General features: G+C 36.0%; 1 protein-coding gene across 1 annotated transcript; it reads left to right on the forward strand.

Moving 5' to 3' along the window:
• The first annotated feature begins 3,017 nt into the window (after nucleotides 1-3,017).
• LOC148946946 (uncharacterized) lies at nucleotides 3,018-10,063 on the forward strand. The gene is made up of 3 exons (XM_089097273.1): nucleotides 3,018-3,147; nucleotides 5,304-5,421; nucleotides 9,832-10,063. The coding sequence occupies exons 1-3, from the start codon at nucleotides 3,073-3,075 to the stop codon at nucleotides 9,975-9,977; spliced, it is 339 nt and encodes a 112-aa protein (XP_088953399.1). The 5' UTR covers nucleotides 3,018-3,072; the 3' UTR covers nucleotides 9,978-10,063.
• Nucleotides 10,064-15,026: the final 4,963 nt, after the last annotated feature.

Consider the following 15,026-nt stretch of genomic DNA (forward strand, 5'->3'; position numbering starts at 1 on the left):
TTTTTCTGGTGTGTTTTATTTTTATTTTTGGTTTTTGTGTAAGTTTTGTGTGTGTTTGTGTTTTTAATTTTTTGTTTTCATTTAAGTTTTTGTTTTAATTTAATTTTTCTTTTGAATTTTTAATTTTTTTTGTTTGTGTGTGTGTATGTTTTTGTGTGTGTGTGTGTAAGTTTTGGAATGTGTGTGTAAGTTTTCGTGTGTGTATGTAAGTTTTCGTGTGTGTGTGTAAGTTTTTGTGTGTGTGTGTAAGTTTTTGTGGGTGTGTAAGTTTTTGTGTGCATGTATGGGGACCGGAGGAGGACCTTTGGGGCCCAGGGAGGGCGTTTGGGGATCCGGGTCCCTTGAGGATTGGGTGGTCTTTTGGGAGCCCAGTGGACCTTTGGGGACTGGGGGAGGACCTTTGGGGGCCCGGGGGACCCTTGGGGACCGGTTGGCTCTTTGGGAGCCCGGAGGCCCTTGGTGGCCCAGGGACGGACCTTTGGGGGACGGAAGAGGGCGTGTGGGGGATAATTTTTCAAAATTTGTACTTTTGAGTTTACTTTTTTTTGCGGCGCGTTCATGTGGTACATCCGGCAGTACTTACCTGTCGTTCATCCCGGTGGAACCTCCCCCGTGGCACTGACCAGACCCACGGTGCATCTCTGCGGCACCGCCTGCGGCACGTTCCGGGCCCACGGGGGCTCCGGGCGGCGGTTCGCTGGGCCGGGGGACCTTTGGGGGGCGGGGGAGGGCCTTGGGGGCCCCTGGAGGACCTTTGGGGCCCCGGGAGGGCCTTGGGGGGTCTGGGGGGCAGTTGGGGGCCTGGGGGACATTTGGGGACCGGTGGAGGGCCTTTGGGACCCCGTTGGTCCTTTGGGAGCTCGATGGGCCTTTGGGGGACCCGGGGATGTCCTTTGGGGGTCTGAGTAGGGCGTTTGGGGGGCTGGGGCTCTATGGGAGCTTGGGGGGCCTTTGAGGACCTAGCGCTTCCTTCGGGGTTGGGGGGGGGGGATCGGAACCCTTTGGGGTTGGGGTAGAGGACCTCGCAACACTGTTCAAATGAAACTTGTGTATTATAACGACCACAGAGTTTCACCCTCAAATCCTCTTCCAAAATGTCTCTAACTGTTTCGCCGAAATAATTCCATAACCTGTCTAAAACAGTTTCGCCCAAATAATCCCCAAACGTAATTCAGCGTGTTCCTTTTGTTTTTGGCATCTCTGCGCTAATGCATTTCAAATTAATAAGAAACCTGATTCCCGCGCTAAAACAATTCATCGCTAAGATGTTTCTTGGAGAGTTGTTTCCATGGCATTGTTTATTAATATCCTTTGGAGTTCGACCAAAAGAGTTGTTTCCGAGGCAAAGACATTAATGACTTTGATCTATTCCTGGAGAATCGTTTCTAGGCGAAAATTTTTAAAGTCTGACAGATGATGTCATTGGTTGATTGATCTGTTAAGAAAGGGGAATTAATTTGTTGTTTCTAAGGGGAATTATTGATTCACGATAGGTGAATTGAGGTCAACAGCACAGGTGTTCCAAATTCCTGGACGGCATAGCATTCGCTGAGAGCGTGCACTTACGACAACAACAACATCGACCTTGGAAATTTAGGTCATTGACCCCATTAACCACGTGTTCTCCCTAATGACTCTATGCCCATATATGGGGTGCAAAAAAGTTATAGGTGGCAGCAGGGGTGAGGGATCGGAGATATTATGGCCATTCTACTAGTAACAAAGAGTTGTAGCAATGAAAAAAATATTAAATTTTATGACAAATCTAAGGGCTATTATTTTCACTTCATAAAAACATTGTATAGGGCATAATAAGCCAAAGCAATGCTATCGAAAGGTTTTTTGTAAGACAAGAATTTGAACTTCTTAGAAAAACTTTATTTGGGAACTAAATTGAATTCGAGACTTTTAAACGCGATAAGACGTATATATTATGAATCAGAGAAAAAGGGGCTTTAAAATGAGCTACTAGTTAAGCAGATATGGTTTAATCCCTAAAAACAGTATCTGACCCCTTAGAATCTCCTCTGCTCTGAAGTAATTGTGTTAAAGTATTTTTAATAGTCCTTTAGGTTATAGGTGACAAAATTTGGCAACACTGTACTCAATTTGAAAGATTGGGTGATCACCGAAGGATGTTTTCTTCAAAACTTAGCAGCACTGAACATAGGGCGATGGCCACAGCGATGGACACACAGGCTGGTCTTTTACAGTGAGAGAAGTAGGCGAAACCCAAACTTTTGTTTGTGCAGATTTTTGTTTGCTTCAAGTTTGATTTGCATATTCAATTTAAGTTTCATTCGTTTTAAGATTTATTCACTCAATTATGTTAGTACCTATTGTATGTTTGTTTGCTATGATTGTTGCAACCTTCTAGTTTTAGTTATTGTAGGTTTCTATTTCTTCTGATCTTATGTTTAATATGGCATTTACTTTTCTTTAGAAAGCTTCTTTTTTGGAAAGTTTTTTTTTAATTAATATATACAAAAAGTATATGCACCAACGTACAAGCAGGATGACAAAAGGGCAATAAAGATATGTGTAGCCTACGGAAAACAAGATAATAAAGATTTGTGTATGCAAAACAAGGTAATAAAGATTTTTGTGTGCAAAAAGGGTAAAAAATATGTGTGAAGGTCAAGTTCACATCCTATAGTAAAAAAATTAAAGCTTTTTGTTGGAGGTTACAAATGGGGAAGGAATAGGCCAAAAGATAATTTCTAATCTGCGTGAAGTTTTATTTATGAATCCTTGGATAAATAAAACCCCAATGCACTGAACTTAAATTAAAAAAAAAAATAAATAAATAAAAATAAAAGTCAAAAAAGTTATTCTCCGAAGAACTTGAAACTGAAAAAAGTATTCAAGTCTTTTCTTATGCAATAAATTCAGGATATAATCATATTTTCATATTTAGCAATAGGGAGCAAAAGAATTTTCCTAACTTTTTGCCCTAAATTATTTCGGCGCTGCACAATGTAAACAACTTGTAAAAAAATCTTTTTTTTTAGATCTGCGTCAACAAACACAATTGTCTGTAAGAAATCCTGCCAACCCAGAGACACTAGATGCATGCTAAATACTACTTTATCAATAACTTATCAGTTCATTGCGCTTCCTTCAATTCCTGTTCTAGATAAACCACTGGTAAGTCTTTTCTATTCATAAACTATTAGCTTTATTACTAATATATTCTTAAAAAGAAACTTGAAGCCAACAAGCTTTAGAACTCTTGGCTCTGTTCAGTGAATGCTTTTTCTAGGTAAATTAGATCCGTATTTCACGTGTCCATGAAGAAATAAACAAAATTAACTATTCTTAGAAGATTAGCATTTCTTAAAATCTTCAGATTATGATAATTAATTCGGCCATGTGAACGGTAACCTAAAAATGGTTACCGCACACTTCTCCTCCCTCCCAATCTAATCAAAGTCTCTCTCTTTAAACTCTCACAAGAAGTTCCAATTTCTTTTGAATCTGTCATTACGACATCCTTTTATCTGTTTCGGGGACGACACGCTTTTCGTATGGCCCTTGATATTTTGCTAAAAAGGCCGATCTTTGGCAACCCAGTCATCCTTCACCCTCCAGAACGTGTCCTAACCATCTCAGCCTTTCTCTCATTATAGCCGTAGAAGTGGGATAGAACCACATTCTTCATAGAGCTTATCGTTTGTAATAAGGTCAGACAGATGGGCACCCAAAAAATCCTTTGACGATTCTCCTGAAAAACATCGAACAAATCCTCCTCCGTCTTTCGGAGCACCAACATTTCAAACAGTATCATCATGGCATTATTTTCATCATTGTGCTCACGTGTCACCAGTATAACTTGCAATATTCTAATCTGTGCTCGCAGACTGTTCTTCCCATTCTGCTAAATTTTCGCAACTGTAAAAAAAAAAAACCTGGGCCTTGGCTATTCTACTTTCAACATCTTTCCGGAATCCACGATCTTTACTAATCATACTACTTATGTAACTGAAGCTATCCCCAGGATTAATCTTCTTGTTACCCAGCATCACCTCTTACCTTCACTTCTTCCCAGCCTTAGTGACCTAGTGTTCTTTATAATAATTAACCTATTCTTGCAACTTGAACTCACAAAGTCATATTTCCAGGCAGGTAGTTACCCTTCCTAAATTTCAGCTTTATATTAACGCCACGGGCTACTAGATGGTGATCATTACTTTTAACATCAATAACAGCACCCCTATATATTGTATCGATCCTGTCACTCTTTGGTTTATAATAACATAATCAATGAGGTTGGTCGTTTTACCCTCATATGGGTACCATGTCAACTTACGTGCCAATTTATGGCTATATACTGTATTGTTTATAACTAAATTGTTTTGCCTAGGAATTTTTTTTTCATACGCAAAATATACCTAGATTAGAATACCATCTATCCCTATTTCTACCACCCCGGGTATTTAAATTCCCTAATAAAATACCGTACTTCTACCTAGGATTTTGTTCCTGTAGCTCCTATGAAGTCTAAATCAAAGTTTTTTAATTCATCAGTCAAAATATCAATACGATAGTTGTTTCTTAACGTTGTAACATTCCGAGGTGCAATTTTTTATGATTTAAATATTAAAATCATATTCGCCTCAGAAAAAGCAAAGGGTCTCTAACCAGTGTAGGATAGGGAATAATAGATGTTCTCAAGTCTACAAAAGCGCTTAGAACCGAAGAGCACGAAGTTCCTCAGACACTCAGTATAAATGTTTTTTTTTTTGCAATCCTGGGCACATCTTAATCATAACATGTTTTTCCACGCTTGGCAATGCTCTTCTATCCGTAAGAGTCAAAATTGGGGACAGAGCCCTAACTCATATTAACCAAAAATGAATTTAAAGCACGAACCCAAAGAAAGTTTCAAAGAAGCTGAAGCTCCCAGCAAAAAAAGAAAGCAAAGCAAACTAGTTTAAACTGCACGAAAAATCTAGCTCTATCCTGCTTTCTAAGGCTGTAATGAGTGAAAAGTTGAAATTGCTTGGATATGTTTTGCGGATGAAGAATGACAGTTTGCTAAATATTTTCCTTTTTAGTCATCATTCTAGGGGCAAATAAAAGCAGGTCGTCCCAGATGAAGTGGAAAAAAGTTGCAAGAAAGTATGTAAAGGACAATCCCCAAGAGGGTGTAAATAGAAAACTTCAAATAGATTAGGATGGAGGACGAGCTTGCGTAGCTGCGTTGGTTTCAGGTATTTTGGTGCTGCTTTTAGTTGTTAGCAGTAATAGCAGTAATAGTAGTAGCAAGTCGTATAAGACTATTAATAGCTGTGTTTTTCCAGGTCTTAACAAAAATATTCACAGTGTCTACAAGTCACAGGACAAGTTTTTGGACTCAGTTTGAAATGGTCGAGAGTGAATTTGATCATTATTATCAGCTTCTAAAAGGACAGTCTACCTGTAAGTATTTAGCTGGTGAGCTTGAACAGTAAATGCTTAACTGGGCATTTTAACGTATACGATGCCAAATTTCAGTCTCAAAAGAGCAGTAAAGTGAAAGCGAACGGATTTTTTAAAGTCTTCTTCTTATCTTAAGTTGGAATAAAAACCATTAAATCCAACAAATTGCTTTAGCAGAAGTTGCATCACCCTATAATGTTTCAAGACTGAAAGTCTGGGATGAGCTACTACAAACTCAAATTAATTTCCAATCCATAACTTGGTCTCAATTTGCAAGTAATTACTCATTTGATGCTCCTAGTATATTTTAGACAATTTTTAGGGTATTCATCACTTTGCATCTAAATAAAAAGAAATTACTACAGCTTGTTTATAAAATTACTAAGCAAGCAGAATTAAATAGCTACGTAGAATAATCATAACTACGTATATTTTATATTAGACTTCTCTTTGACTCTTGCAGGACTTCCAAGCTTCCATGATTGACATTTGAAAAACCGACAAAGCTTTCAGTTGCGTAGTTAACCTCAGAACGCACTAACAATGATACCCCGTCAAGGCACAATGAGTACTGAAACACTGGTGCACAAAAAAGGCCATTTTGACATTACTAAATGTTTTCTAAAATGAAAAATATTGAAGTACATAACAAGAAAAAATAAAGGTTTTATAATACGTCAAACTAATATTAACATAAATAAAAATGATCAATTAGGTCAAACTTAAAACGGAAAGAAACGGCTCTGAGTGATCGGTTAAAACATAGAACAAATAGAAATTGAAATAAATAATCAAGACAAGCTTAAAATGAATAGAAATTACCGCAAATAAAAGTGAGGCTACTGCCTACTCAAAAAAGATAAGAGTTTCATTTGCCACTTACTGAAAATAAAACTTATTTGAACATTTTTTTGTTTTCATTGTAACTTCAAAATTAAATACTGCTCGAACCTTCAGGAGTTGCATTTTTCGTATAGCCTACTGATATATTTGAAACAATCTATTTTAGTCTAATAGCCAATATCTTATGAATATTTAATGTGATATCCCACTTCATCAACATTTTCTTTTTTTGAAAGTCATTCCTTACAAAATTATCAAAATTAGATGGCGAGTCATTTATTGAGTCAAAACTCCAAAGAATTGGAAACACTTACCTTAAAAAATTTTCAATTGGCGGTTTAAAAGTTTTCTTAAGCATCAATTTTCTTAAATCTGAATACGCCAAGTCAAAAGGAAAAATAGCCACAAAAGGAAACTTCCTTTTAAAACAGTGAAACCAGACTGAAAGCTACCAATGTATTTATTCAAAATAGCTGTTTATTGCTTTTCTTTAAACTTTGCTGGTGTTTTTTTGTTGTTGTTGTTTTTTTAAATTTATTTCTTACGCCACAAAAGACATAAAAAGTACTTTGTTCAAAAAATAAATGTGGTTTCAGGGAAGTGCATTTACTTCTTATGCTACGAAAGACAAAAATGTACTCTGTTCAAAAAATAAATGGGGTTTCAGGGAAGTGCATTTACTTCTTATGCTACGAAAGACAAAAAAGTACTCTGTTCAAAAACTAAATGGGGTTTCCGGGGAAGTGCAAAAAACCTTCAGATTTTAGAAGGGGCTGAGGGACGAGTAGCCCTACCCGTTTTCTGGTATTATGTTCGTTTTACTTTGAATGGGCTGTTAGTTATAAATTTAAGTAGTCTTAGCTTTTATTTATTAATTGAAAGTTATTTCAAATCGTTTTGGGCCTTATTTTCTTATACATTGTAAATTCACTTCGTTTTACGATTAAGTTATTATACGTATTTATTTTATTGCTGGAACGATCTTTTGGTTTTGTCTTTATTTTTCCTATGCCTTAATTTTAGTTTCTTGGGATATAATGCTAAAGGTCTGACCTCCAAAGTTTTTACTTGAAAAGTATGAATCTCTGGCTGGATTGATGAGTAGGATATTGTATTTCGGAAAGTTTTGTTTATTCTTCACCTAGGACCAAAACAATGGGTTTTGCTTGTCCTTGAGCCAGAGTATAGAGTCTGTGAGCCAAAGTCACTAAACAGAGATATAAAGATTACAATCGTTTCCTATCTCAACCATTAGGTAAAGCCGGACCGCGATGCAGCTGCTACGGAGAATATATAACCAAGGAGAAACATAAGCGATATTAGATTTTTTCATAAGCGAAAAGGAATAAGACGAATCAAGGGTCTAGGGGACAAGGAAGAATGAAGAGATAAAAAAAGAAAAAGGAAAATAATTAGTATGGCTGTAATATTGGAAAAGGTGAAGATAACATTGGTTTGAGAATGGAAAGAAAAACAAAGAGTGAATTTATAATGATAACCAAGGTAAAAATAAGTTTTATTTTTACAATGCCATAACGTGATGACATTTGATCAGGAAATTTGGTGCTTCGCATTACTATTTCAGTTTCATAGCTTTATCAGTATTTTCTCAAAGGGAAATTATGTGGTCGGCATGAATGCAGACTCACAGCTAAATTAAAATTTAGTCACTTCCTATTTTCACATATATTTATATTGATTTGATTTTTACTGTCTGTAGTCCAGGAGATAATCAAATACTAGTCTTACAAAATTTTGCGTCTTAGTTTGAAAAAGAGAAAATCAAACAATTAAGCTACTAAAGCTAAAATAATTACTTGCTTGTTTATTTTCCTTGGTTGGGATTTCTGTTGATTTTATGATTCTTAAATTTCACTTCGGAATATGAACGTGAGAGCAAAAATATCGAAAGTCCTCGCAGCCAACTTTCCAGTTCAGGTCTTTGCACTCAAGCCAAATTCGATGGATTAGTCCCGGTATCCAACAAGAATTTCTGAAATGATGATGTAATTTCTGTATTTTCTTTAGGTTGACCCTTTGTGGTAATACATTTTGTGGCAAACTCAAATAGTCTCGCCACTTCATGGATTCCTCTCCTACTATTTATGAAATTCCAGCTATTTCTCTGTTGCAGTGTTGACTGAAAGTTAGCACTAAAGAGTTTCGTATTTGCTGAAATTTAATCCAAATCCCCTTTTAGAAATACTGGGTAGGGCACTCAGTTAAGCTATAAGTCATACCCATGAGATAAGACAATAGCCAACCGCTTCGCCGGCTCACCCCCATTCTTTCTGCTTTTGCAATCATAAATAATACGAGTTCGCACCATTTTTCAAAGTCGACCGAGCTACTGAGAAATATACATTAGATCGTTTAAAACACTGTATATATAATTAGTGGTTTAAATATATAAAGTATTAGTGGCTTAATTATATATAGGGTACAGTGGTATAGGGTATAGGGTATATAGGGTATAGGTATATATAGGTACAGTGGTTTAAAAAGAGAAAATGAGAGGAGCTTTTGTAGGTGCCGAAACTGCAGTACACAGATATTTTCTTAGGATGATAGTACTGTTTAAATCTCTCTATAGTAACAGAAGGGGACTTTGATAGTCTATATCACAGAAGACTATTTGAAATTGTTTTGTCAAGTTTTTTCGTCTTTGAGCAAGTAATTTTGAACTCTTAAAAAAAAAAGACCTTGCAACTGAACCGTCAATTTGACGTCCTATGTGTCAGCAATGGCTCTGGAAGATATTTTTCTTTTTTTTCTTTTTTTTTCTTTTTTTTTGGCTTTGAATCGTTTTTCTCTTTCGAGCGAAAAGCTCTATGCAAGGAGGCAAATAAAACAGTCAGTGGTTTCAAATTGAATTAAGATTGAATCTGAAAGTTTTTCAGATATACGATGGTTTCCTGGCCATATTCCCAAAATATCTACTAAGAAAAATAGAAAAATTTGGAGACTTAAATAGCAGTAGCCATATTTTCTCATGGACCTGATGGTGCTGTTATAAACTTTCACAAGCTATTTATCTTTTCGTTATCATCAAGCTTACTATTTCAATTTCAGTGTTTGGGACTGAGGAAATGGAATGGTATAACAAGTGCCTCCTAAATCCTTATTATTTTTCTTTCTCAGCGCTAAAGCAATTACAGCTTAAAAAAAAAAGAACTTATGAAATTTGAACATTATGATTTCTTTCAGCGATGGTCAATAATCAAATAAAAGCCGGTGAAAGTAGGTCAAATTGTTTTTTTTTTCAATTTTTTTTTACTGAGTGAGATTATTTGGAGTCTTGAGGGGCTGCCCACTTCATTGCTGTGGTAGACAACAGAATAACACTTGGCCGTGTCTATTTACTTGGGTCTTTGGCCAAATTAGTGCCGCTTACCCTTTTTTTTTTATTGGCTTGTTTCCTAGATATATAAATATTGACCAAAAATCAACTGTTTATAGGTGCCTAAAATTCAATTCTAAGTCAACCTGTATATATTCTCTCTATACAGATACAATCTTTATGATCTGTGTAATTCAATAGAATTAACTTTTTTAATTCAATTCTAGGTTCCTTGATTCTAGAGTCAGCTCTCAAAGGACCAAAACGTCATTTTTTGACCGTCAAAACCAAAGTAACACCACGTTCAACTAACGGAAGGACCACTATACACGTAGCAGAAGTTGAAATTGATATTTCACCCTATGATTTTTAGGTTATGGGCTGGTCGATACTTTGCTTTGTTGTTTTGTTGTTTTTTTTTAAGAAAAACTTGCTTCTCCTTTTAATAAACGCTCTGCTTTTTCAGATAATACTGAAGCCTTTTCAGACGTTAGTCTGAAACATTTAGATGTTCCATGGACGTCGTTCAAGTTCATAGTGAGGGGAGCTTAAGGGCTGCCTTCTCAGAATATCAGGGCTTTGTTACTTTATCATTTATTTTAATGTAGTTGTCTATTTGTTCACTTTCCCACTTAAATTGACCCTACCCTTCCACAGTTATTTCGAATATGAATATTGCAAGGATTTGCCTGCCATATGTCATCACAGTGACGTTTCTAACCAAATGTAATTATTTCCAAAAAAAGCCATCTTAATTGGGCAACTGAACTATTTGTATTTTCGCCCTGGTTAGAAAATACACAGATACACAGTCTAAGTAGATAGCTAGGTTATATTTATACAGAGGAAATAGAAACCACTGAACCGTGTCAAGGCCAGGGCTAACGAACTCTATGAAGGCCAGGCAGCTTTGAGAAATCAGCAACCTCTATCAAGGCCAGGCGCTCGTGAATATCACTGCATTGACTCGTGCAATGGATGTGGCCTTTACTTGAGGATCGGTGTGGTCAATTTCTTTGACCATGATGTACCTAAGGTAAATTGAGGTTTACTAAATTCTGACAAAACTGGACAAGATGATTTTCCTTTCCTGATGTTATTACAAAACAGATTGTGTAATGATCTAAGATAAAAAGTTCGATGAAAAGAAAATCTAGTAGTGAGGGGGTTATGGATTTGATGATGCCCATAGTGGGTACAATATTGGAGCTACTACAAAAGTCATATAAATTTTAGGAAATGATACGACAGCTCCTATTCATTAGTGACCCAACCTCTAAATGCCCCAATACCCCTTAGCCCCAACTTTTACCCCCCCTTAATTTCTTAATGCTTTGTCAAAGTTCAATTATTTAATTTTTACCTTTTTTTAACATAGAAATTTTTTTCAACCAGTGAGTATTCCCTCACAATGTCGCACGAATTTGCTTACTTTACGTTCCCTGGCTCCTTTCCAAGGTACTTTCGAGGTTGAACTAACTTTAATAAGGCTATTCCCTGAGACACCCTTGAGGTTGAACGAACTTTAATTGCGCAATGATAGAGCCCTAAGTCACTCTTGAGGATGAACGAACTCAATGAAGGCTATTCCCTAAGGCGTTCTTGAGTCGCTAAACCCTTAAATAACGGATTTTCTTCGGCCATGAGTTTGGATATAAATTTCAGAAATATTTGACTGGTGCAGTCTTGATGCTATGGCGAAACAGATCATTAAGTGAATATAAAGTGGGATTTTAAATGTTTTATATTAAAAGGTGTCGATAATAGAATTTTAGAATAGAGTCCTTAGAAATCTAGAACGATCCCTAGGAATCAAGTAGTGAGGGGATAATGGATTTGACGACACTCATAAGGGATGCTATTGGAGTTCCAAATCCTTCTTACAAAATACAAATACAGTTTGTGCTCTGTTTTACACAAAAAGTTTGATGAAAATAAATCCATTAGTGAGGGGGCTATGGATTACGTGATGCCCAAAGTGGGTATACTATTTGAGCTACTACAAAAAATCATATATATTTTAGGCGATGATATGACAATTCTTAGTCATCAATGACTCAGCCTCCAAGGGCCAAAATGCCCCACCCCTCCCAACTTTTTATCCCCCCCCACCCAACTTTTTACCCCCTCGCCCAATTTTTGGGTCCCTCCAAGTTTAATTTTTTCTTACTTTTTTTGGACTTCGAATGTTTTAACTCAGAACTTTCGGACTTAGAATTTTTTGGACTTAGAATTTTTTAGACTCAGAATTTTTGGGACTCAAATTTTTGGACTTGTAATTTTTTGAATTTTGAATTTCTTGGACTCAGAATTTTTTGAGCTTACAATTTTTTGGAATCAGAACTTTTTGGGACTAAAAAAAACGTTGCGAAGAAAAAAATGTCTAAGCCAAAAACAAAATGTCACAAAGAAAAAAAACGTCACAAAGCAAAAAAACAACGTCAGAAAAACAGTTTCGAAAGTACAAAAACTCAAAAAGAAAAAAACATCGAAGTTAAAAAAAACATCTTGAAGAAAAAACATCTCAAAGTTGAAACAAGAGATCTCGAAGTTAAAAAAGCATGATGAAGAAGAAAAAACATATCGAAGTTAAAAAAAGGTCTCGAAGAAAAAAACGTCACAGAGAAAAATTAACATCTTGAATTTAAAAAAAACTTCTCGAAGATGAAAACATCTCAAGGATAAAATAAGACATCTCGAAGTTAAAAATAACATCATGCTAATATACCTAGCCAAGCTCCCATTATAACATTTTATTCACCTAATATGGAATATTAATATTTTTTTACTCAATATCCTTAAAAATAAGGACTCTGAGAAAATGAACTCTGAGAAAATGAACTACAACTTTTAATTTGCATTCAAATAAACCCTCTCTGAAGTTTATACGAGTATACCTTCCATAAGAACCATATATGCCCCGAGAGCAATACTTACAATGCCTGCCCCAGCCCTTGGGGGAGGGGGGTCGACACAGGAGTTTTTCTTATCTGAACTTTCAACTATTTTTATCGAAATGACCATACGTAAAGGAGTTTTTGTTATATGATCTGTGAACTATTTTTAGCAAAATGGCTACCTCAAATTGGGGGTGCCAGTTGCCCTCTGATCACTTATTACTCTTAAAAAGGGCACTAGAACTCTCGATTTCCAATTGAATAAACCCCCTTTGAAGTTTATACGATGACCCCTTCTATATGAAGTGCCTCTGGTAAAAAAAATGAATGAAGTGGGAGGGGGAGGGGAGGGCTAGCTGTCCTTCAATCACTTTTGACTCTTAAAAAGTGAATTACAACTTTCAATTTCCAATCAAAGGAGCCCTCTAGGAAGTTTATGCGAGCATCTCTTCCATAACAGCCATATATACCCCCAGGACATAACTTACAACACCTACCCCCGTGTGGAGGGAGGGAAGGGCTAGTTGCCCTCCGATTTTTTTTCACTCTGAGAAAATGAACTACAACTTTTAATTTGTATTCAAATGAACCCTCACTAAAGTTTATAGAATAGAATAGAATATGATTTATTGGCTAAAATAGCACAAAAGCTAGCATAAGCACGTCATAATTAAAATAACAAACCAGATGTTAGGGGATAAACATAAAACAAAAATTGAATCAACAATAAAACAGATGTTAGGGGATAAATGTACCGTGAGTAAAATGTGATATATTTAAAATACAAAAATAAAGTTCCTTCTTTCTTAAGATAATTCCGACTTCCTCTAATTAAGTTAAATCTCGTTTCAAGAAAGAAAAGTTCTTAATCAGCAAAAAGAAAAACTACCTTTTAGTTCCAGCCAAAACTCAGCGCTAATCACGGGAGATGGTTTTGAATTTCGCCGAGAAGAGTGGTAATAAAAAAACTACTAAATACAATGTTCGCAGGAAGTCTAATTTATAAGAGTGTGTGAACGTTTAAATCATCAAAAATATTTAAAACAAATTATTGGACGAGGAGTCTGGCCCGCCTCAGGACTTGGGCCAATTGTGAGTCGGCTCTTAGAGCGCATGACAAAAACTATGTTTGATAGTGTGGTAAAAGTGCTTTTTGTAAGATTATTAAGATTAGAATTATTTGGGCGATCAGGCATTGCAGTTCAATCATTATTATTATCTCTGCTCGTATTTGTCGTCAATTGAAGTGAGCATTGCCTTACACCTAATATGTAAGTTACAATAAATCTATTGCTTTTCTATTTGTGTTTATCTTATTTTATAAGTCTGTATCTAGTCGCACAACAGATAATTAGTTCGCATACTTCCAAGGTAGCGCTCCCAGGAATCTGATTTCTACATAATATAAGAGGTAATTGATTTCCAGATAACTCAAGGAAAATAGGTTACATTTATATAGCTATATCTTTTATTGTCTTGCCTTTGGCGAGTGGCGCGATCAGTACACCGCTTTTAAGTATCATATTAGATTTGACTCGGTCAATTTTCATTACTGCAATTGTCACAGTCTTAAATTTTTTATCGTTACAAATGGCACGGTCAGAAATTGGAGAAAATCGTGCGAACTGATTAGGCTAAAAACTTTGTAATTTAAATTTAATTATTGGAGAGATACAGACATAAGAAAAGTGATTAGGCCTATAACCGCTAAGCTATTACAGGAAAATCCTTTAAAATATCTCATAGGAGATAATAGCCTCCCCCAAAATAGGTTAAGTGAAAAATTAAATTAATTTTGAGTTATTCAAATGCAAAAAAAAATGTCAGAAGAATTAGACGAACAATTAAAGGCGCAAAAGTTGGTCGCGAAAAATGTAGAAATAGCAAAGTCTATTCCACAGTACAATGGACAATCAGATATCGATGAATTCAATATCCAATTGGCCTAGTTTGTAGAATTAACAAAAACAGAGCTAGAAACATTAGTTGGCATGCTTCTATTAAGGTTAAAACGCCAGACCTTAACCTTTCTAAAGCAGATTGAATATGCTATAGGTGATGACGCCAGCTTACCAGTAAATACGGTGGACAAATTGTTAACGGCATTTAAAGATAGATTTATCGTAAACAGTTCTGCAAATAAATTAAGACACGGAATGGTATGTTTTGACCATTCACAAAATATAAAAGAATATCTTGATAATATACGGATTTCAGTAGAAGCAAAATACGGAAAAGGTTCAGGAGAAACTGTATGAAAAAGTCATACTAAATACCTTTTTGCAAGGGCTACCCCCAAAACTATATAGAATGGTAATATCCAAAAATATTCAGACGCTGGATCTTGCAGTTCAGGAGGTAGAGCGATTGATCGAAGTTGATACGATGGTAGCTAATCACAGTAAAGCAAAAATAAATAGCCAAGGCGATTCAAACGCGAGCCTAACCTTCAAGGGGGATCAGGCGTCTCCCAATTTCTTTTCAAGGGATAACTCCCCAGTGCCACACAGTAATGAAACGCAAGA

Source organism: Artemia sp. Qi Xiang Cuo, chromosome 11 (genome assembly GCF_049724085.1).
Source record: "Artemia sp. Qi Xiang Cuo chromosome 11, ASM4972408v1, whole genome shotgun sequence".
Lineage (NCBI taxonomy): Eukaryota > Metazoa > Arthropoda > Branchiopoda > Anostraca > Artemiidae > Artemia > Artemia sp. Qi Xiang Cuo.

What these genes read in the sequence shown, in the direction of transcription:
- LOC148946946 (XM_089097273.1), top strand. Translation starts at nt 3,073, where the DNA reads ATGCTAAATACTACTTTATCAATAACTTATCAGTTCATTGCGCTTCCT. An exon ending in CTGTTCTAGATAAACCACTG is followed by an intron (nt 3,148 to 5,303) that starts GTAAGTCTTTTC and finishes GTGTTTTTCCAG; the next exon opens with GTCTTAACAAAAATATTCAC. An exon ending in TCTAAAAGGACAGTCTACCT is followed by an intron (nt 5,422 to 9,831) that starts GTAAGTATTTAG and finishes ATTCAATTCTAG; the next exon opens with GTTCCTTGATTCTAGAGTCA.